Below are 23,912 nucleotides of genomic sequence, written 5' to 3'. Positions count from 1 at the left end.
GAAATATAGACAGCGCCCTCTAGTGGATTCGACATCTGAAACATATAAGGAAAGGAACTCTAAGTAAGGTATTTCAGATTTGCAGAATTATAGACAGCGCCCTCTAGTGGATTTGACATCTGAAACATATGAGGAAAGGAACTCTAAGTAACGTATTTCAGAAACATAGACAGCGCCCTCTAGTGGATTCGACATCTGAAACATATAAGGAGCACTAAGTAACATATTTCAGAAACATAGACATCGCCCTCTAGTGGATTCGACATCTGAAACATATAAGGAACTCTAAGTAACGTATTTCAGAAATATAGACAGCGCCCTCTAGTGGATTCGACATCTGAAACATATAAGGAAAGGAACTCTTAATAACCTATTTCAGAAATATAGACATCGCCCTCTAGTGGATTCGACATCTGAAACATATAAGGAACTCTAAGTAACATATTTCAGAAATATGGACATCGCCCTCTAGTGGATTCGACATCTGAAACATATAAGGAAAGGAACTCTTAATAACCTATTTCAGAAATATAGACATAACCCTCTAGTGGATTCGACATCTGAAACATATAAGGAACTCTAAGTAACGTATTTCAGAAATATAGACAGCGCCCTCTAGTGGATTCAACATCTGAAACATATAAGGAAAGGAACTCTAAGTAACGTATTTCAGAAACATAGACAGCGCCCTCTAGTGGATTCGACATCTGAAACATATAAGGAACTCTAAGTAACATATTTCAGAAATATGGACATCGCCCTCTAGTGGATTCGACATCTGAAACATATAAGGAACTCTAAGTAACGTATTTCAGAAATATAGACAGCGCCCTCTAGTGGATTCGACATCTGAAACATATAAGGAAAGGAACTCTTAATAACCTATTTCAGAAATATAGACATCGCCCTCTAGTGGATTCGACATCTGAAACATATAAGGAACTCTAAGTAACATATTTCAGAAATATGGACATCGCCCTCTAGTGGATTCGACATCTGAAACATATAAGGAACTCTAAGTAACGTATTTCAGAAATATAGACAGCGCCCTCTAGTGGATTCGACATCTGAAACATATAAGGAAAGGAACTCTAAGTAACATATTTCAGAAATATGGACATCGCCCTCTAGTGGATTCGACATCTGAAACATATAAGGAACTCTAAGTAACATATTTCAGAAATATAGAAACGTCTGAAACGTACAAGTAAAGGTACCCTAAGTAACGTATTTCATATTTAAAATAAAAACATACACCACCCTCTAGTGATTTTGTCATCTTAAATGTACACTGAAACGTAAAATATGTTACTCCAGGTTTATTTTGTTACACGTTAAAGATGACAAAATCACTAGAGGGCGCTGTCTATATTCCAGCACATCAGAAATATGTTATTTTCAATGAGCCTGGGTTCAATAAATGCATCATTGCTGGATATTACAAAAACACACATCATTCAGGCTGATGCCATCACTGTTTTGGCCAATCAGGATGGAGAAAGCAGAAAGAAGTCATGAGGCAAAAACTCTGCTTTTAAAGGGTCACGAAACACCAAAACATATGTGTTGAGCTGTTGACAGTGGTATATGTGTCCCACACTGCTAAAAACACTATTAGGACACCTATATTTCACTAAAAAGTGTAAATTGGTTGTTTTTGCGTTATTTTAAGCAAATTCGTACTTCCGGTTTGAAACTAATTTTTGAAGCTGCGTCTCGGTCATGACATAATAGCGTGTATTCCAGCGTGCAGACTGGACGTCTGTGCCAGAGTGTGTCTTATTACGTCTTACAGTGTGCTGCATTCATGCATGAGTAAGGCTTGGTTCAAACCAATCAGCGCGCTCTATTGTGCAACTTCATTAATATTCATTACTGTCGCAGTGTTTAGACGACAGAGACGCCACGTTGTGTTGGCAAAACAAGTGTGAAGTGTTGCTTTTATAGTTTGCTGCAGTGAAGTTTTGTTTTCATTTTCTCTCTGTGAGAGCGCAGCTGGAGTCACATGTGTATTAACAGTGTACACGACGCGCGACAACAATAACTTACGTGTCTAAGGAGGATTATTGTTTACCTGAGAGCTGTTCTCATCTGCAAACGCTGAGATCCGGATTCGCTTGTAGTCTCCTCTTAATAAAGACGCGGCTCTAGTTGCTGGTGATTGTCCTGTCTCTACAGATTTGGTAGGTGAGCGACCAGTGCTCTTTGTTTATTCAGTTTGTTCGTATCGAACTAAGTTAACTATTGCACCGAGTGTAAACATGTTAGCACCACAACCAAACTTTAACCTCGTGTAGGATTTTCGCCGCATTTTGTGACCGGAAAAACACACGCGGCTTTCTGACACTACCTGCCGTGTGCATCTAAGTTTCTTGGAAATGCGGAGGGTTTTTTTCTCTCATTCGCCGTGCGGTATCAAACATTGCATGAAAAAATACACGCTTAGAGCAGCTCCTCGAATCAAAGATCTCGTTTGTTGCGAGGGACATGAATGAATTCCCTGAATGAAAGAGCCAAACTGCAGTTAAAGTCCACCATTTAATCATTTGGCAAATAATTCGACTACAGATGCCCATGTAGGTTAAACACCATCACTTTCTCCCCTGTGTGTGTGTGTGTGTGTGTTTTGACTCTGAAACTCGCGCGTGCCCAAATAGACACTCCCACACCCTCCCACTTTAGTTCCTCCGACACTCCCCCCTAAACAGAGCTGGACACGCCCACTTTTCTGACTTTTTCCAAAGTAGAGGTGTGAAAACACCCTGCTGAAACGAGGGGGTTTCATGGCCCTTTAAAGTCCACACGACCACCCTGAGGCCCCGTTTACACTAGTGCGTTTTAGTTTTAAAACGGCGTTGTAGAATGAAAACGATCCACGTCCACACTCGCGTTTTACCCAGCGTTTCTGAACTGCTCTCCGTCCACACCAAAACGCTGAAAACGCACATCACGTGACCACACAGACGCTCTCGGGCAAGCGCTCCAGCATTCTACCCAGATGAGAGCTCTGCTTGTCGGACTGCTCATCACGCATCTCCCGCTGGATCTAATCTCACTATATTTGCTAAACGTGATATTTCATTCATGTTGTTGTCTTTATCTAACGACATAGGCCAATTCCCTGACTTTGGTCATTGGAATCTATTAAGTTACTTGTTCACGGGTAACATGTTTTGGTTAAGCGCAAAGATAAGTTAATGATTAATCCAGGTACATTGACTGATCGCTTGCCTTTATTTCCTACAATGTATAAACTTATTGTATGTTATACTTTTATAATGGCCATTATCGATTATTAAAACTGATATTCAGCAAAAGAGAGGGTGTGTTTCGTATTTTCACTGAAATTGAAAGGAGACAGTTGTTATCGGCTCCGTTTTGTTATAAATATCCACACAGTGAAGATGACGCTCATATATGCAGCACGACGCCTCAACATTTCTGCTGTCTGTTAAGTTGCTAATAATAAAATGAAAATAGGCAGTTCCTTAAATCATGTTTACATTTTATTGTTGAGAAAGTGAAACAACGTAGCCAAGGTGATGTGAATGAAGTTATAAAGTACACTGTTGCCTTTGAAGATTTACCCGTGTCCTCGGTATGTTTTCCATATCAAACTGAGAAGAAGAGATGCAGCCTTGATCAAACTTGCGAAGTCTGAACTTACACGGAGAAGATTCAGGACTGAACTGTGTGTTAGGCTACTTAATATTCAGGAAAAGCCCCAATCAGAGAGGCGAAAGTCGTTTTCAGATGTCTCCGACTTTCCCCATCCACACTGAGACGGAGCAGCAGCGTTTCAGAATGAAAACGGCCTCTCCAGCGTTTTCGAAACGCTCCGTTTTCGGCGCTCGAGAACTCCGGCGTAGTGTGGACGGATGGCATAACCGTAGCAAAACTTATGCGTTTTCAAACAAAACGCATTAGTGTAAACGGGGCCTTAATGTCCACACGACCACCCTGAGTTTCGCAAACTCTTCACCCTGGCCAGAGTTTTCAGAAATTTTGGATTTCAGTCCCCTAATACTGTATTTTTATGTGGACGAACAGTCAAACCATGCAGAAATAAATGTGTTTTTGAAAATAAGCACATTCTTGTAGAAAGGGCCTGACTCACACTCAAATGGTTGTAATTGTTCTTTTTTCATCACAAAACAAGAATGTTAGAAGATTGATGGACAAAAGCAGCCATTGACTTCCACTGTAGAAACAAAAAAATACTATGAAAGTCAATGGCTGCTTTTATTACAGCGTTCTTCATATGTTCAAAAAATAAAGAAACTCAAACAGGTTTGAAACAAGTAGAGGTCAGGAAAATGATGGCAGAATTTACATTTCTGTATGAACTGCGCTTTCAAATGGGTTTGGTTCTCTAGATCAGTATCATCTGTGTTATTCTGGCATTTTAAGAGCAGTGTGTCAGAAGTGTGTTACTTCCTAATGGCTTCATTACTTCTCATGTTACTAGATTTCCAGAAATGGCTCCAAAGGGAGACTCTGGTGGTGAATATGGGTCAATGGATAAAAGCAGCTTTGTAAATGATTTCTGGGAACGGCAGCAACTGGTGGAATCGCTAAAATAATCGGAAACCAGACATCTGAGACAACTGGAGGAAATGCAGTAGTAATAATAAATAATGCACAATCTGAATGATTCATTTTATTACAGAATGATTCAGAGCGGAAGTTTGATCATTGCTGTGGTCTAATGTTATCTTGAAGATGCTTTATGTGAGTTTTTCACTCTTCCAAAGTATAAAAACACCATTGTATGTTTGCAGATATTTCAGAGACATGCTCAGAACATTCTTGTTTATCTGAGAAACAATGCTGACGTCAGATATTCTGCTTTGAGGATCCAGAAATGAAAGTTTTAGCGAAGGTTCTACCAGGAAGACTGAGATGTCACGTCATTCATAATAATTATCTCATCAGCCTATAACAACCAAGCAAGCCATGTATAAAAGTTCATCTAAACAATCTGTTCGCTGTATTCAGGTGACGTTGCGGAAGTTTCCCTCCATCCTCCCCATCACTGCCACCACCAGGTCGGCCTCGTCTCCACTCAGGGGGTTGGCTTCGCCCTGCCTTCATCTTCAGGCAGGATCTGCCAGCTCATTCAGAGTTCTGCACTATAGACAGGGCTTACGCCAAAGAACTTTATAAAAGAACCATAACGAACTCTCATTCATGCAAACAATTCACAATAAATGTTCAAACGTTTATCTGCCTCCTAAAGTCTTTCTGGTAGAACGGCTGTTTTGTTTTGGTCTTTTAACCCGCCCACTGCCAGTTCAGCCAATTATATTTCAGCACCCGGGTTGCCTTGGTGGAAAAGAGCATATTTTCATTCAGTCAGTCAGGAAGACTCTCAAAGTGTATGTCCTTGACTGAAATGTGACCTCCAGTGAACAGTAGCAGCCTCCAAAATGAGAAGCAGATTCAGAGTTCCCCATGAGGATATTAATTAGCAAATAATATAAATATTAGGAGCGTAAACATTAGGTGAGCAGGTGACATTGTAGTCCCGTGTCCTAACAAAACGCAACATGATGAGATTAGCAGTGACGAGCAATTAGGCTGTTTGCACCAGACGAAACAGGACAGAAATGTAAATACAGCCAATCAGAAGCACAGAATAGTGCACTCACTGCACTCCAGCCAAATGGTAATGTTTATAATCTAATGCAGTCGTTCTCAGACTTTTTTCATCAAGTACCACCTCAGAAATAAATGACCCCTTTAAGTACCACCATAATGACCAGTATTGAAATAAGGTTGCGTAGTCGGCCCAGCTACAGCTCTGCACAGTTTAAAAACATGGCAGAAAAACTACTATTATTAAGAAAATTATTATTATTATCAGCCACTTTAAACATTATGAATAGTTTGAACATTAACACTGTACTATGTCTATTTAAAAAAAACAAAAAAACTAAATAAAATGTCAATGTTTATATTAAAATGTGCTTTTAAAAGTTAATTAAACATGGTAGGCTACTGTTCTTAAAAAGTAAAAATAACTCCTGTAGTTAACTGTAAAGTGTTAACCTTTAGTCTCCTATTCAACAAAAGCTGCAAATGTTGCTTGGACCTCATAAATATGGGCATGAAATATATGTTGCATGTTCATATGACATATTGGATTCCTCTGCCTACCACTGTAGGAAGTCTGCGTACCACTAGTGATACACGTACCAAAGTTTAAGAACCACTGATCTAATGAACACATATTAAAGCTCTTTAACATGATTAAATGTAGATGCTGGATCACTGATATGTGTTGGTTTGCACTGAGTCTCAGTTCTGGAGTTCAGTTTCAGACGGTTTATTATATTCTCCAGATCTGAGCTGAACTATCTGCTGCTGCTTTCAGTATCACTGAATCATAATTGAATCATTTTACTCCTTTAAGCTGCATTTGTGTGGTTTTGTGTTTGCTTAAACTATTATTTTATTTTTATTACTGAGTGGTTTGCAGAAGAGTTAATGTAAAGTGTGCAAACAGTAAACTTTGCTGTACTTTGATCCACTACGATTACTGAAACTCGTTCATTCATTCATTTTCCTTCGGCTTAGTCTCTAATGTATCAGGGGTGACCACAGCAGAATGAACCGCCAAATATTCCAGCATATGTTTTACAGAGTGGATGCCCTTCCAGCCACAACCTGAGAAACACCCACACATTCTTGCATTCACACACTCATAAACTACGGTAATTTTATTTGCTCAATTCCCCTATAGCGCATGTGTATACTTTGGGGGAAACTGGAGCACCCGGAGGAAACCCACACCAACACAGGGAGAACATGCAAACTCCACACAGAAGTGACAACTGACACAGTCGGGACTCAAACCAGAGACCTTCTTGCTGTGAGGCGAAGGTGCTCCACAGTGAAACCCTCCATAACCTAAATGTCATGTATAATTTCCAACCACTCTTGGATTGAAGGGAGTTCAGAAAGAAACCAATGCCTAGTGATTGCTTTTTTGGCCGCAATTATCAACATGTCAGATTTTTCTCAAGCTTACCTGTATGAATGTCAGATATTTCTAAAAATAAAAGCAAATAAGCTTTTTTATGTGCATTTTTTTTTATTTATTATGCACATCTTAGCATTTCTATGAAGCATATTGTTATGCACACTTCCAAAAAGAGCATACAAATAGGTGGATTGAAATGTGGCTACTGACATCCATAGTAGGAACAAAAATACTATGCAATTCAATGGCTGTGTTGTCCAGTATACTTCATTATACGTGTTCAACAGAACTCAAACAGGGTTTATGATTGATGAATGATGACAGAATTACCTTAAAGTGTCGCTCTTAGCCAAAAGAATAAAAAAACGACACAAATCAAGCACCAGAAATTAAAACAACAGAGATTTAAAGTGAGTAAAACTTCATTCATTCATTTCCCTTGGTCTTAGTCACTTATTTATCAGTGGTCACCACAGCGGAATGAACCGCCAACTATTCCAGCATATGTTTTACACAGCGGATGCCCTCCCAGCTGCAACCCAGTTCTAAGAAACACCCATACACACTCATTCACACACACACTCATACACTACGGCCAATTTAGCTCATCAATTCCCCTATAGCGCATGTGTTTGGACTAAAACCGGAGCATCCGGAGGAAACCCACGCCAACACAGGGAAAACATGCAAACTCCACACAGAAATGACAACTGACACAGTCGGGACTTAAACCAGCGACCTTCTTGCTGTGAGGCGAAGGTGCTCCACAGTGAAACCCTCCATAACCTAAATATCATGTATAATTTCCAACAACTCTTGGATTGTAGGGAGTTCAGGAAGAAACCAATGCCTAGTGATTGCTTTTTTGGCCACAATTATCAACATGTCAGATTTCTCTCAAGCTTACCTGTATGAATGTCAGATATTTCTAAAAATAAAAGCAAATAAGCTTTTTTATGTGCATTTTTTTATTTATTATGCACATCTTAGCACACTGCAAAAAAAGCTTTTCTTACTTAGATTTTGTGTCTTGTTTCTAGTCCAAATATCTCATAATTCTTAAATCAAGAAGAATTTTCTAGACAAGCAAAACATATTGTCTTGTTTTCAGCAATAATATGCCAAAAATAAGTAAGTTTTTACCTAAAACAAGCAAAATAATCTGCCAATGGGGTAAGCAAAATAATCTTATGTCAAAAGGAAAAACAAGATTATTTTGCTGACCCCATTGGCAGATTATTTTGCTTGTTTTAGGTAAAAACTTACTTATTTTTGGCATATTATTGCTGAAAACAAGGCAATATGTTTTGCTTGTGTAGAATATTCTTCTTGATTTAAGAATTGTGAGATATTTAGACCCAAAAATAGACAAAAAATCAAAGAAAGAAGAGCATTTTTTTTTTTTGCAGTGCATTTCTATGAGGCATATTGTTATGCACACTTCCAAAAAGAGCATACAAATAGGTGGATTGAAACGTGGCTACTGACATCCATAGTAGGAACAAAAATACTATGCAATTCAATGGCTGTGTTGTCCAGTACACTTCATTATACGTGTTCAACAGAACTCAAACAGGGTTTGAGGATTGATGAATGATGACAGAATTACCTTAAAGTGTTGCTCTTAGCCAAAAGAATAAAAAAACGACACAAATCAAGCACCAGAAATTAAAACAACAGAGATTTAAAGTGAGTAAAACTTCATTCATTCATTTCCCTTGGTCTTAGTCACTTATTTATCAGTGGTGGTCACCACAGCGGAATGAACCGCCAACTATTCCAGCATATGTTTTACACAGCGGATGCCCTCCCAGCTGCAACCCAGTTCTAAGAAACACCCATACACACTCATTCACACACACACTCATACACTACGGCCAATTTAGCTCATCAATTCCCCTATAGCGCATGTGTTTGGACTAAAACCGGAGCATCCGGAGGAAACCCACGCCAACACAGGGAAAACATGCAAACTCCACACAGAAATGACAACTGACACAGTCGGGACTTAAACCAGCGACCTTCTTGCTGTGAGGCGAAGGTGCTCCACAGTGAAACCCTCCATAACCTAAATATCATGTATAATTTCCAACAACTCTTGGATTGTAGGGAGTTCAGGAAGAAACCAATGCCTAGTGATTGCTTTTTTGGCCACAATTATCAACATGTCAGATTTCTCTCAAGCTTACCTGTATGAATGTCAGATATTTCTAAAAATAAAAGCAAATAAGCTTTTTTATGTGCATTTTTTTATTTATTATGCACATCTTAGCACACTGCAAAAAAAGCTTTTCTTACTTAGATTTTGTGTCTTGTTTCTAGTCCAAATATCTCATAATTCTTAAATCAAGAAGAATTTTCTAGACAAGCAAAACATATTGTCTTGTTTTCAGCAATAATATGCCAAAAATAAGTAAGTTTTTACCTAAAACAAGCAAAATAATCTGCCAATGGGGTAAGCAAAATAATCTTATGTCAAAAGGAAAAACAAGATTATTTTGCTGACCCCATTGGCAGATTATTTTGCTTGTTTTAGGTAAAAACTTACTTATTTTTGGCATATTATTGCTGAAAACAAGACAATATGTTTTGCTTGTGTAGAATATTCTTCTTGATTTAAGAATTGTGAGATATTTAGACTCAAAAATAGACAAAAAATCAAAGAAAGAAGAGCATTTTTTTTTTTGCAGTGCATTTCTATGAGGCATATTGTTATGCACACTTCCAAAAAGAGCATACAAATAGGTGGATTGAAACGTAGCTACTGACATCCATAGTAGGAACAAAAATACTATGCAATTCAATGGCTGTGTTGTCCAGTATACTTCATTATACGTGTTCAACAGAACTCAAACAGGGTTTATGATTGATGAATGATGACAGAATTACCTTAAAGTGTCGCTCTTAGCCAAAAGAATAAAAAAACGACACAAATCAAGCACCAGAAATTAAAACAACAGAGATTTAAAGTGAGTAAAACTTCATTCATTCATTTCCCTTGGTCTTAGTCACTTATTTATCAGTGGTGGTCACCACAGCGGAATGAACCGCCAACTATTCCAGCATATGTTTTACACAGCGGATGCAACCCAGTTCTAAGAAACACCCATACACACTCATTCACACATACACTACGGCCAATTTAGCTCATCAATTCCCCTATAGCGCATGTGTTTGGACTGAAACCGGAGCACCCGGAGGAAACCCACGCCAACACGGGGAGAACATGCAAACTAATGATTAAAACTTGCATTAAAAAATGCATCAAATACGTGTATTAAAGACGACAAGCTGAAAGAGGCATAAATGGTGTGATCCGATGTACTGCTGTAGAATAAAGCAGTGTTTCTCTTGAGGAAAAGGCTGTGAGAGTTGTTGATCCTCCTACTGTGTGTGGGAAGTTGGAGCTATTTATATTCAGAGAGAAGTGGGCCATTGCAGAACGCCTCAGGCTACAGGTGTGAAGCGCCATACACCACAGAAAAGAGCTGGACTAATCCCACAATAATACAACACCTAGCCAAAGATTAGTGCTGAAGCGCTTCCTCTAGGCCCTTTTCACAAGATGAAATCTAAATCTCAGGTGTCCCCGGAAATATATTCCTGGAAGGTCACCTAGTATGACCCTTTTTGATCATGCATTCATTTCCTTTTCGGCTTAGTCCCTTTTTTAATCTGGGGTCGCCACAGCGGAATGAACCGCCAATTTATCCAGCATATGTTTTACACAGTGGATGCCCTTCCAGCTGCAACCCATCACTGGGAAATGACTCTTATAACAAGATGTATAATAAGTCTCTGATGCACACCCACGGCGGGATACCAAACAAGGGCAAAGAGGCAGAGCTACAGACGCATGCTGCATTTAGCTTGGACCTGGTTCAGACACACTTTACTTTGGGAGAAACGCTTAGTACTTCATCACCTGCGACTCGTTTGTGTTCTGACCACTTGTGCTTGGTTGTACACTATATCAATAAAGTGTTTAGTCTTTTAAAAACACTGCTGTAATACAATGAGCCACTAAACATTGTTCTGATGACGTTTTTCAACAGGAGGAAAACGCGAATTACTTCCAAACACTTCAGATATAGTCTGTGTTAGTTACTGTAAGACTATTGATGAAATCCAGCATAACACTGTATGACAACACTTCAGACGACTGATCTAGAGCCCACAGCTAATCAATCTGACAGATTCTGCAGTGCATTACAGCTCTAAATATAAATATAAACCATAAATGATCTTAAATAAAACAAATACATGTATAGAGATGGTATATAAGTATATAACTTTACTCACATGGGAAACGGAGGCCACGTGAATGGTTTGTGAGCACAATTAAGTGCACTCAGCATGTCATGCCATCTAATAATTGTAGGAAACAAGTCCAAAAGGCAGTTGACTGTGTAAAGCCATATAAAACAACACAGAAATACGATAAATATGCCGAGTTCAGTGGCTAATCTGCAGGATTCAGCTGAGGTGACGTGACGGCGACCAACGAGACCTAGCTGTCACTCAAGTGGCCACGCCCTTAATTATGCAAACTTAATATAACTTAATATAAAGGAAACGGATGAGTTATAAAAAATTCACCCCCTCACAGTTGTCATGAAGGGTAATATTAGCTGTATGAACCCAAATCTTTTTTTTGTACAGGCTGTAAACACCTTTTTTTCTGCTGTAAAGTTGGCCATTCTAACAGTGGGCTCAATTAAACTTTGCTCTGTTTTGGAGCCAGGAGCGGCCAGGACTAGCGGAATTTCAGATGAATTGCAGTTTTAGTTACTTCCATATTGGCTTCCTGAGGGAGAGCGGGAGGTTGCCGCTTGGTGTCAGCACAGTGGCAGATTCAAAAACAAGACGAATGTTATATGCAGGGCTTGACATTAACTTAGTTTTCCAACATTACTAGCCACTCGCCATTTTAACTAGCCACAATTTTATTGTTGGGAAGATATATTTCATACACATAAATATGACTTCGACATGCTAAAATTATTTCATTTAGAGCAGGGGTCACCAATCCTGGTCCTGGAGGGCCGGTGTCCCTGCAGGGTTTAGCTCCATCTTGCCTCAACAAACCTGCTTGGATGTTTCAAGTTGTCACCGACTCGGTCCCAGTAACTCCCCTCGCTGGCCAGCAGAGGCCACCATCTCCGGACTTTTAGCATTACGTCATCCATCTACACTGATTACGCATACACCTGATTGGAATCTGGCTAATGACCCACGTACCTCTTATAAGCCGCACTCAAACACTCGTGCAGTGCGAAGTCTTGTTTAGCCCCGGCCAGCATTTCTGAGCGTTATCTCCAGCCTGATCTCCTGTGCACGACTCCAGCCTGTCTCTTACTCTGCTTCGCCTTCTGCCTGCCCACGACTCACGCTTGTTACACGGACCCTGACTCTCTCTCTGCCTGCCCACGAACCACGCCTGTTATACGGACTCTCATCCTCGCTGCCTGCCCTTAACCCAAGCCTGCTTAACTCACTCTGTGTCTGTTCATCATCAGTCTTGATACCCATACTACTACTGTGGATGTGTGTGTGCACTCCGGTGCATATTGTGTGTTTGAGTGAAGTTGTGATTTAATAAATACTGCATAATGGATCCCTCCGTGTCAGTCTCCTCGTTACACAAGTATACCTAGTAAGAGCTTGATTAGCTTGTTCAGGTGTGTTTGATTAGGGTTGGAGCTAAAATCTGCAGGGCACCGGCCCTCCAGGAACAAGTTTGGTGACCACTGATTTAGAGTTTTTGCGTGTCGTGTATGAGCTTGCTCAATAATCCTGAGCAAATGGGTCAGAGTTTCATTTATTAAAATCAGTTTTCATAATGTTCAGAGCCCAAAATGGAAGGATTTACCCTATTTATCTCCAACCACACCATAAATAAACAGGTAATTATTTTGTAGCCACAAATTTTAAATGTGTGAAAACATGCAATACATAGCTGAATACTATACTTTTTATTAAACAAAACATATGCACATTCATGTGAACTGACTAAAGGTCCCAGATCACCAGTTAACTACACATAAATGGGGAGTTATTCTCCCATTAAAGCAGTGTTATCAGGCCCGTGCAGAGACCGCACTTTATTTCATTTTGGAAGGGCACTTTATATCCAAGACTAAAAAGGGCATGTGCACTGCACAGGTTGAGCCCTATGTGTGCACGTGCCTGAATGTTATTGTGAAAAATGATAATTAAACCACCCACATAGCAAACTTTCTCTGGCCCAGCTCTGGCCCACACAATCAGGTTTTGCTTGGCCCACATGCCGCAGTGAATTACGGTACATGACTGGACCAAATCTGGCTTCCAGACAAGGGCCAAACACGGACCATATCTGGGCCAAGTCTCAGCCAAGTTAATAACTCACAACTGGGCCTGAACTGGGCCAGATAGGTTGGTGTGTCACGATTGCAATGAAATTGATAAACCCATGGAGTGATGCGCTTTAGGCACACTATGGGCACGCTTTTTCTCAAAGTGACCTGATTGGTAGAATTTTTTTTCTTTACTCAAAAATGATTTTAGTGTATTTTAAATGTGGGTCAAGACTGGCCAAACTCACATGGCCCACTTATCAAATTTTTAAATCTGGGCCAAATACTACGTTTTTCATCTGGCCCAAATCTTGTGTGCCGCCTTAAAAACGGTGCCACCTCTGCCAAACCCGGGCCATGTTTGCTGTATGCGAGTGCTGGATAAATGCCTGCTGTGCCAGCTTTTTGCCAAATCTGGGCCAGAATTCTTTGCTACTAGGGCATATTAATGCAAAAGAAAGCAGGTAAAAACATACTGTGTGATAATTAAAGGATGATCACACACGCATGGGTAATGATAGACCCGTAAATAATCTGTTCAAAGAAAGGTTAAACCGAAAGCAACTGGCGCTGCTTACAATAAGTCAACTCTGGAACTCTTGAAAGCAGCAAGACTGTAGGTAGGTGCACGTTCCTTTATTTTTGTTCAGTCTATTTAAAAGAGAACCGATCGCATCAGTTGTGTTTCTAGACACAGTTGCTTCACAAAAGGAAACGGGAGCGCGCATGCGTTATAAACAGTCGCGCGCATCACCTCAGCTGTTAGCGCGAGTGATTATCCTCTCAATCGGTATTCACCTGCTTTGCTCGCGCGAAGTTGCGAACGCAATTATTTTTGTCAGTCGTGTTGCTTCTCGATCGCCTGTGCATGCATATTGTCCTTATTGTCGAACTCTGCTTTTAAGAATTATTATCTGGGAAAATTATTTTCAATCAGCCAAAGTGGCTAGTGGGAGTGCCTGTCTTACCCGCCGCCGCCCAAATCTACCCGCATTTGGCGGGTTGGCTGGTGTTAATGTAAAGCCCTGCTTATATGCTAATGAGGGAGATATGGTCACCAGTGGGCGGGGCATTCTCCTTCTGATGACACGTCCAAAGGGAGAATGTCAATCCAAGTGTTTCTGCACACTGTTTTGATCAAATCTGACTATAAAACAATGTAATTATTAATGTTTGCTATTGGTAGCTGGATTTATTCACACACTGCTGACACACAACTGTGTTTAAAACCCTTATAAAAGTGATTTTTGCACAATAGGTGCCCTTTAAAGGTCTGCACAATATTTTGATTTCTTTATGTACAGCTGAAAGCTAAATTATTAGCTCACCTGTGTAATTCTGTTTTAATACATTTAACACATTAACTATTATTTGCAGTTGTTTTTTGCGATTGGCTACAGAACAAACCAATGTTGTCCAATGATTTAAACAACCTAACTTGCCTAGTTAACCTACTTACCCTAGTTAAGCCTTTAAATTGCACATTATAGGGCACCTATTATGCAAAAATCCCTTTTACAAGGGGCTCAAACACAGTTGCGTGTCAGCAGTGTGTGAATATATCCAGCCTCTAATGAATACAATTGATCAACTCTATTGTGTATAATCAGACTTGATATAAACAGTCTGCAGAGACACTTTGATTGACATTCTTCCTTTGTACGTGTCATCAGAGGGGAGGGGGAAAAGCCCCGCCCACTAGTGACCATCCCTCCCTCATTAGAATTAACAGCAGCCTTGAGTGAGAAGCAGCCGTCTGGTATTGGAGTTTTGAATCTGCCACTATGCTGACACACAGGTGTTTGTAGCTCCGCCCTCTTCTGAAAAGAGCACAATCTCATTTGAATTTAAAGCGACAGTCACAACTCACACCCCAATTAGGATCAAAGCCTAAAAGGGCTAGTTTCAGAGAGTTAGAAAACATTATCTGTGTGCTATTCGTAGCTCAAACTCAAACACAGACACACTCTAGGCACATAAGAGACTTCTCTACTTTATTGTAAAAGAAGTATAATAGGTCACCTTTAAGGTGAATACTAGTATCTTGCTAAAAAACTAGTAAAATATTATGTATCATGGCAAAGACTAAAGAACTTAGTTATTTGAAATTAGCTATGATATTAAAAACATAATAGTTTATAAAATGCACAGACGTATTCATAAATCAAAGTACATTTTATAAAATTGTAAAATAAGGCGTTCTACTTGTCAATTTATTTGTAATTACTCGCAATATAATATAACTGTCACCGACTCGGTCGCAGTCATTCCCCTCGCTGGCCAGCAGAGGTCACCATCACCGGACTTCTAACATTACGTCATTCCCAAAGTCTGATTGCCACACACACCTGCAGCACATCCCAGTAATCACCACACACACCTTTATAAGCAGCACAAACACTCACCTCATTGTGAAGTCTTGTTCTGCCCCCAGCAAACATTACTAAGCGTTCTACTGCTTGCCTGCTTTCTCTGTTGTCAACCCGAACTGTTCATCGACCAAGTCTTGCCTGCCGCCTGTCTCGAACCCAGCCTGAATCCTGACTTTGATCCTAGCCGCCAGCCTCTGACCGATGCCTGCTTATTCATTCTGTGTTTGCCTGCCGCCAGCCCTTCGACTAACTACTACCGTGTTTGACGTGAGTTCGCACACGAGTAACATCTGTGTGCTTGTTAGCTGTTAATGTTAAGCTCTATGAATTAAATATATCATTTTAAATTGATCTTAAATACAATCTTATGATTACAAATGTCTTGTTTTAAAATCATTTGTAAGCCTGGATATGCATCAGTGGTACAATTATATGGTTTACAAGCTTAATTGTATTTTGTATTGATTTAAATGTCTTCATTTGTTTTTAAAAATATGTTTGTACTGTAGGGCGAGGCAGTGGCGCAGTAGGTAGTGCTGTCGCCTCACAGCAAGAAGGGCGCTGGTTCGAACCTCGGCTCAGTTGGCGTTTCTGTGTGGAGTTTGCATGTTCTCCCTGCCTTCGCGTGGGTTTCCTCCGGGTGCTCCGGTTTCTCCCACAGTCCAAAGACATGCGGTACAGGTGAATTGGGTAGGCCCAAGTGTGCCGCAAGCCTGCGTTTGAGTGAAGGTCTCGGCCGTTAGATCGCCCCCTAGGGGCTGGCTGCAGTACAAGTCATAAAGCCCGCCTCCTCCGTGTTAATGAAGGAGACTTGAGTCCAAATAAAAAAATGTATTACACTTGCAATAAAATGTCCTGAAAGATAGTTCTGGTGGATTAAGGCACTGGTTATTGTGCTGAAATAGGTGCAGATCTTCATTTTTGTAAACAGTTTGTTTTTACAGTAATTTAATGCTGGGTGTGTCATCGTGATTGACAGCTGTGATTGACAGTTTCTCAAAGCAGCGCGTCTGAGCTTCGGCAGGAGACTGAAGTGTTATTATTGGATTTCTGTGTTATTTTACCAAAATGAGTTCAGCAGTAAACTACAGTTTCTGACATACATAATCTGGTGGAACACTGTTTATTCGCTAAGTTCAGGGCTTTTTTCGAGCTTTATTAGTTTGCTGATACACGCCTAACCACCCAGATAGCAAAATACACTCGGGCCAGTTCCGGCTAGATTCTCGCCTGCCGGAGACTTACCCCTCAGAGCTCAGACTGACTACCTCTGCTGGACCTACTCCGGATGCCTGGACTCACTGCCCGATTTCAGCCCGAGTCAATCGAGCCAGATGCGGCGGCCGAGCGAGCCGGAATCAGCCCGCGACGCCGCGAGTAAGTTGGAGCTGGCGCGATTAAATATATAAAACCCTCATATTTGTTAACGTTATTACATCCATTTGTGTTGATATGACAGCAAACGCATGCTGAGCAGTTCGGGGGGCGTGGTTGATTTTACATAAAGCGTTTGGTTGGAAGCTCGACTCCGCTCATTTTCGCGGCTCCTCCTCTGGCTCCATCAGACAGTCCTTCTGCGCATGTCAAGGCTCCAATTTCAGCAGTCTTTTGCGACAGTTTGTGCCCGTCAAGCAGGCGTTTTGCCCTCAAGGCGTTCAATGGGAAAAGGGGCTGTCGCGTCGTTCATATTTTTTACAGTCATTGGGTAGGCCAAATTGTCTGTAGTGTATGAATGTGTGTGGATGTTTCCCAGAGATGGGTTGCAGCTGGAAGGGCATCCGCTGCATAGAAACTTGCTGGATAAGTTGGCGGTTCATTCCGCTGTGGTGACCCCGGATTAATAAAGGGACTAAGCCGACAAGAAAATGAATGAATGAATTTGTACTGTATGTCATCTATGACACTCTTGAAAAAGATTACAAATCCCAAGAGGTTTAAAAAATGATGATAAAAAAATTACAAAGTGCACAAGTTAATAAGTAAAAATCTCTTTCAAAGTATTTTCAGTCTAGTGTGTTTACTATTGTGAAAGAAAATTAGTGCATCGCATCTATACAGTATTGCATAAAGATAATCAGCTCAAGATGCACGAATGGCAAATATTACCCATAACGCCCTGCAGATAAAACTACATCACTAGGATCGGACTAAAGCATACCTGGAATATGTGGGTCCTCCAGGCCGGTGGGCACTTTCCACTGGTCCACCTGTAACTTCAGTGCGTTTACTTCATCAATGTCTCCAGGCACCCTGCAACACACACACACACATACACACACCGTATAGATGTCAGTATATAGTGATTAATAGTAACTTTTTAATGTATATACACTCACCGGCCACTTTATTAGGTACACCTGTCTAACTTTGTTGATGCCAGAGGAGAATGGCCAGACTGGTTCCAGCTGATATAAAGGCAACAGTAACTCAAATAAGCACTCGATACAACCGAGCTCTGCAGAAGAGCATCTCTGAACACACAACACGTCCAACCTTGAGGCGGATGGGCTACAGCAGCAGAAGACCACACCGGGTGCCGCTCCTGTCAGCTGAGAACAGGAAACTGAGGCTACAATTCACACAGACTCACCAAAACTGGACAATAGAAGATTGGAGAAACGTTGCTGCTCTGATGAGTCTCCATTTCTGCTGACACATTCGGATGCTCGGCTCAGAATTTGGCGTCAACAACATGAAAGCATGGATCCATCCTGCCTTGTGTCAGCGGTTCAGGCTGGTGGTGGTGGTGTAATGGTGTGGGGGAGATTTTCTTTGGGTTCATTAGTACCAATTGAGCATTGTGTCAACGCCACAGCCTACCTGAGTATTGTTGCTGACCATGTCCATCCCTTTATGAGCACCGTGTCTCCATCTTCTGATGGCTACTTCCAGCAGGATAACACACCATGTCATAAAGCGTGAATCACCTCAGACTGGTTTCTTGAACATGACAATCAGTTCACTGTACTCAAATGGCCTCCACTGTCACCAGAGCTCAATCCAATAGGGCAGCTTTGGGATGTGGTGGAACGGGAGATTGGCATCATGGATTTAATCTACGCCACGAAGAATTAAGGCAGTTCAGAAGGCAAAGGGGAATCCAACACAATACTAGTAAGGTGTACCTAATAAAGTGGCCAGTGAGTGAGTATATACATTTTTAGGGTCTAACATAAAATTTATTATGGTGTTTTTGTTACTCAACGCACTAATGATTTTTCAGTTGAATATTAAACAGGTTTCACACTATTTACTAATAATATCAACGTTTTCTTCAAGGGTTCAGTCATAATTATAAAGCATAACTAATTACATGTAAAACGAAAGGAACCAATCATAAACATGACTGTTCTAGTGGTTTTAGGATATTTTAATCTTACATATTGTGCCTTTAGCACAGGAAAGCCAGCTACTGTACACTGCTGCAGTGGTTAATGGACTATATGTGTTAATCTGCTCAGGTTCATGCAGGTTAATTAGGACTGAAAACTCATAATTAGGCCTGAAAAGTATTTCCAGCCGCTATGAAGACCGAGTCATCTTAATGCTGATTTTATTTGATAATTAAACATCTCAGAGTGTCATTAGGTTCATTTCATAACTATAAGAGATGCTTATGAGTGTTTCTGATTCAAGCTTCATTAGAAAACATGGTGTAAAAGTTCACATTTGTGCATTGTATTTGGGAATACAACATTATTGTATTAGTAAATATATATATATATATATATATATATATATATATATATATATATATATATATATATATATATATATATTAGTAAATATAGATATATATTTGTTTTATAAAGTAGAGAATGTGATAAATATTGAATAATAATAATTATAATAGTGCATTTAAAACAATTGTGCTGTTTCTAGATTAAACTATTTGCATCTAATTTTCATTAAGAGTGATGCATGTAATCATTGACAACGGACCACTATTTAATTAAAATATAATTTTTTTTAGTCCATATTACGCCATTACTGTAACAAACAGGACTGACAACCACTCATCCAACCAGCAGAGGGAGCCCACACTGGAATTCTGACAGCCAGTTCTTCGTTGGTTACTTCCTGTTTGGTGGCCATATTAACTGGTCACACCAAACACTCAGGTTGCGTCCGAAACCGCCTACTACTCAGTAGGTACTGCATTTGAATTTAAACGTACCACTCGGCCGTTAGAAAAGTACGCTCCATACAGTATGAATGTGAAAAGTATGAATGAAGTTCGGACGTACTACATTCGCCATTTTGTCATGGTCACGTGACCTACCTGCGTCAATTGCGTCGCTTTACTCCCATTCGTGAATTCGCTTGCGGGGCATCATGGGATAGCGCAGCATGCATGCGATGCGCACTCCAGAATCTCGCCGGAAGTAGTAAGCCATCCAGGTACTTCTCGCATACTGATTTTCGAATTCTATGAATTCAGACATACTACTCGGCTCGCATACTGATTTTAGCGTACTATATAGTATGGAAGTATGCGGTTTCGGACGCAGCATCATTGTGAAGTATTGCCAGTATCTGCTGCCTTACCAAGCATATTCTCACTGTTTGATCTGCCTTTTGTTATGACCTTTGAGCCTGTACTTTGAGGGTTTATTTTGCAGCGTCCCGCTCAGCTGTCAGGAGAGGTGGTGGTTTGGTGGTGTTTGGTGGTGTCTGAAGAGTGAGGAGAGATGTGGTGGGGAGGGGTGAGAAGGGTGCGCGACGTAGACTATTTGAGGACCGGGAGGGAGGCGCGAGATTACCGGGAGACCATCACTCGTTTGCGGGCATCCGGAGACTCGCGAAACTTCCCGCCCTACTCATAATTCTCACTTCATATAGCCGTATGCCTATTACATATCCATAAAACACTGTGATATAACCGCGCTCGGATTGGATCACTTTCTCACTGCAATCGATCCGCTCCAGAGTTCGTTTCAATCGAGCCGAGACCACCTCATTCAAGCGATCTCGAAGCGATTGATTTGGCGCAGATCCGAGAGGGATTGGTGGTTTCACATATGCCAAACGAACCGCGCTAACTGGGCAAACGAGACAGGTTCCCAAACAAAAGTGTAGGTGTGAAAGCACCCTCAAACTTCTTGCCTGTCTCCATGTCGTCACCACCACCAGTCACAATTACAATCACTTTTGACCAATTCAAGAGTTCACACTTAGCTGATAATCAATAAAGCGTATTTGGCATGCTGTCCCGGGAGAGAGCCCTGAGCTCGTGATATCCTCGAGCCCGGGGCTCCCTCCCGTTAGAAGGGCGAGAGGGGAATTCGAGGTCAGGTAGGTCTCGAGAACTCCCCTGCTTGTCACCCTGAGAAGTGTAAACTAAGATTGTATTGGGTGATAATTTGGTTTAGTCGATTGGCTATGGTTTATGTTTTTGGACGGTGGGAGGAAACCGGGGAACCCGGGGAAAACCCACGCGAACACGGGGAGAACATGTAAACTCCACACAGCAAAACAAAACGGCCCGATGGGTTGGACCGGCGGTGTTCTTGCTGTGAGGCAACAGTGCTAGCCACTGGGCCACCGTGTCGCCCGATCAGACAAAGTGGAAGGATGTAGGGGTGGAAAGGGGGGAGCTTCAAGACGAAGATAACTGGAGTGAAAAACTCAGGTTATTTATAATGCTTCCGTAATCATCTAATAGGGCTGATTACTGAGCTAACAAGGAGCCAGCCGTGTTGATTACAAGCACGTGATCCTCTCGAAATTAGTTTATGAATAAACCACACTTAAATGCATTTTTTGCACAATAAAATTATTTTTTTAAATACAATCTTAGTTACATGTTTTGTTAACAGTAGTGTATGTCATAATTAATGAATATTAATAATTATAATGGTGCATATAACAAATAAAGCACTTTTTGAACCAGTTTTGTGCTGTTTCTAGAGTATTTGAATATCATTCAGAATGATGCACGTAATAATTTAACACAACCAATAAGCCAATATGAGCACAAGCACAAAGAAAGCAACAGTCTACAGCACAGGTGTCAAACTTAGTTCCAAAAGGGCCGCAGCTCTGCACAGTTTAGTTCCAACCCTAATTAAACACACCTGATCAAACTCATTGAGTCCTTCAGGCTTGTTTGAAACCTACAGGTAAGTGTGTTGGAGCAGGGTTGGAACTAAACTGTGCAGGGCTTCGGCCCTCCAGGAATTGAGTTTGACACCCCTGGTCTACAATATACGATATGGCCACAGCCATATCACCCTGCAGCCCAAGAGCAGTTACTCACTGAAGCTAAGCAGGGCTGAGCCTGGTCAGTACCTGGATGGGAGACCACATGGGAAAACTAGGTTGCTGTTGGAAGTGGTGTTAGAGAGGCCAAGAGGTGGCGCTAAACCTGTGGTCTGTGTGAGTCCTAATGCCCCAGTATAGTGAAGGGGACACTACACTGTCAGTAGGCGCCGTCTTTTTAATGAGATGTGAAACCAAGATCCTGACTCTCTGTGGTCATTAATAATCCCATGGTACTTCAGGTAAAGAGTAGAAGTGTAACCCTGGTGTCCTGTCCAAAAGTCCCAAAATCGGCCCTTAAGATCATGGTCTCCCAATCAACTCTATCCACTGAACTGGCTCTATCACTGTCTCTCCACTCCACCAATAGCTGGTGTGTGGTTGAGCGCACTGGTGCTGTTGTCCTGTGGCTGCCGTCGCATCATCCAAGTGCATGCTGCACACTGGTGGTGGTGTAGAGAGACTCCCCCTCTTGATTGTCAAGCGCTTTGGGTGTACGGGCATACACAATAAATGCGCTATATAAATACACACTACATTACATTACAATATAATTTATTCATTACTGTAATTTAAAATTAATCTCACTTAATGAGACAGGTGGGCACAACACAAACCTATTCTTGGTTTAATTGTAGAAACCGCCACTCAGAGATCATCCTTCATGCTCATCTTCATGTGTGTGTGTTTGTCTGTGAATGTGTCTGACCTGAAGATGCCCTCCGTCTGGTCTCCGTTGAGTCCCAGCACCTCCTCAGAGAGGCGCGTCTGCACCCAGGGCAGCTGCTGGTCGGGGTATCGCTCCTTCTGCATCGCCATCACCTCCTCCAGAGAAGAGCCGAACATCGACGGCCGGAAGATGGCGTTACGAGCGTACGCGATTTCCTCCACCGATGGCTTCTTCAGACCCTACACACACACACACACACACACACACACACAGATGAAGAAACTTATATGGGTGATTCTAGACTTGCAGATACATTTTGCATCTCCAAAATAAACCTTCAAGTATTTCTTTCACCATGAAAACTTTAATGAAAGAGTTAATAATAACGCAAATGATATCAGATGATGGGCCCTATCATACACCTGGCACAATACAGTGCATCGGATGTGATTTGTTGCTATTTTCATACGTTAAATAAGCTATATGCACCATAAATTAATGTCTGGACCAGCCTTTGTGAGCAAATTGAGATGCTCTGAATGCTGCCTAAGTAGGGAGCACACTAGGTGTTGGAGCGGAGCCATGTTTGAAGCTTTACCCTGCTGCGCGTCTGGCTTAAACACACATTTACACACAATCTCACTCTTTCTGCCCATTTTCACACGCAGCAAAATCTCCACAGGCTTTCACACATGGAGAGGGTTTTCACAGACTCATCAGGAACACAAGTGTGAAGATGATCACTGAAGATCATCAGGAAACAGCTCAATGTCTGCAGGCCAACAGACTAAGGAATGATCAATGACAAACCATTGCATTATTGGAAAATTATGCACAGCTGCCAGTCATAGCCAATGAAGACGCGTCACTGTTTCTCGCCGCCGGTTCTTGTTAAAAATGAAAGACTTCTGGCTACTTTGACGCTCTAGCCACTTTTGGTTTGTGATCGCTCCGCAGTTTGTGAAGGATTCCCCGCGTAATACAGTCACTTACTGCATTCATCATAAGGCAAAGCAGCTCCAACTCACACTAAACACTCGGCTTATGCTAGTTTTGTTGAAGGAAATCAGCAAACAATGCAAGAGAAATATGATAATGAGATACTGCGCTGCTAGAAACTTGTATTATTGTCGGCTAGTGAAGGAGTCGTTCATAACGGAGATTCATTTACGAACGAATCGCTCCCTCCGTCAGTATGAGAAGTGAAAGCAGGAGAGGAGCTGTGTTTCAGGACACGGATTAGATCAAATTTAACAGGGAGGGTGAATAGTACAGTTCTGTACACA

At 41.2% G+C, this 23,912-nt stretch overlaps 1 protein-coding gene across 5 annotated transcripts in view; it reads right to left on the bottom strand.

Moving 5' to 3' along the window:
• Positions 1-23,912, bottom strand: part of arhgap39 (Rho GTPase activating protein 39) — a 297,088-nt gene that overhangs the window by 194,107 nt on the left and 79,069 nt on the right. For 3 of the 5 annotated variants that reach the window (XR_012396147.1, XR_012396148.1, XM_009295018.5), the window contains exons 8-9: positions 22,666-22,865; positions 17,854-17,945 (exon numbers count right to left, since the gene is read on the bottom strand). The exons of the other annotated variants lie outside the window; for them this stretch is intronic. Coding sequence is in view for 1 of the 3 variants with exons in the window: in XM_009295018.5 (XP_009293293.2) it covers positions 17,854-17,945; positions 22,666-22,865 (292 nt within the window). In the remaining 2 variants the exon portion in view is untranslated. The remainder of the gene's footprint in view (positions 1-17,853; positions 17,946-22,665; positions 22,866-23,912) is intronic. 5 annotated transcript variants of the gene reach the window in all.

Source organism: Danio rerio, chromosome 20 (assembly GCF_049306965.1).
Source record: "Danio rerio strain Tuebingen ecotype United States chromosome 20, GRCz12tu, whole genome shotgun sequence".
Taxonomy (NCBI): domain Eukaryota; kingdom Metazoa; phylum Chordata; class Actinopteri; order Cypriniformes; family Danionidae; genus Danio; species Danio rerio.
Note: the sequence above shows the minus strand (reverse complement) of the source record. Positions and strands in the feature narration are given on the sequence as shown.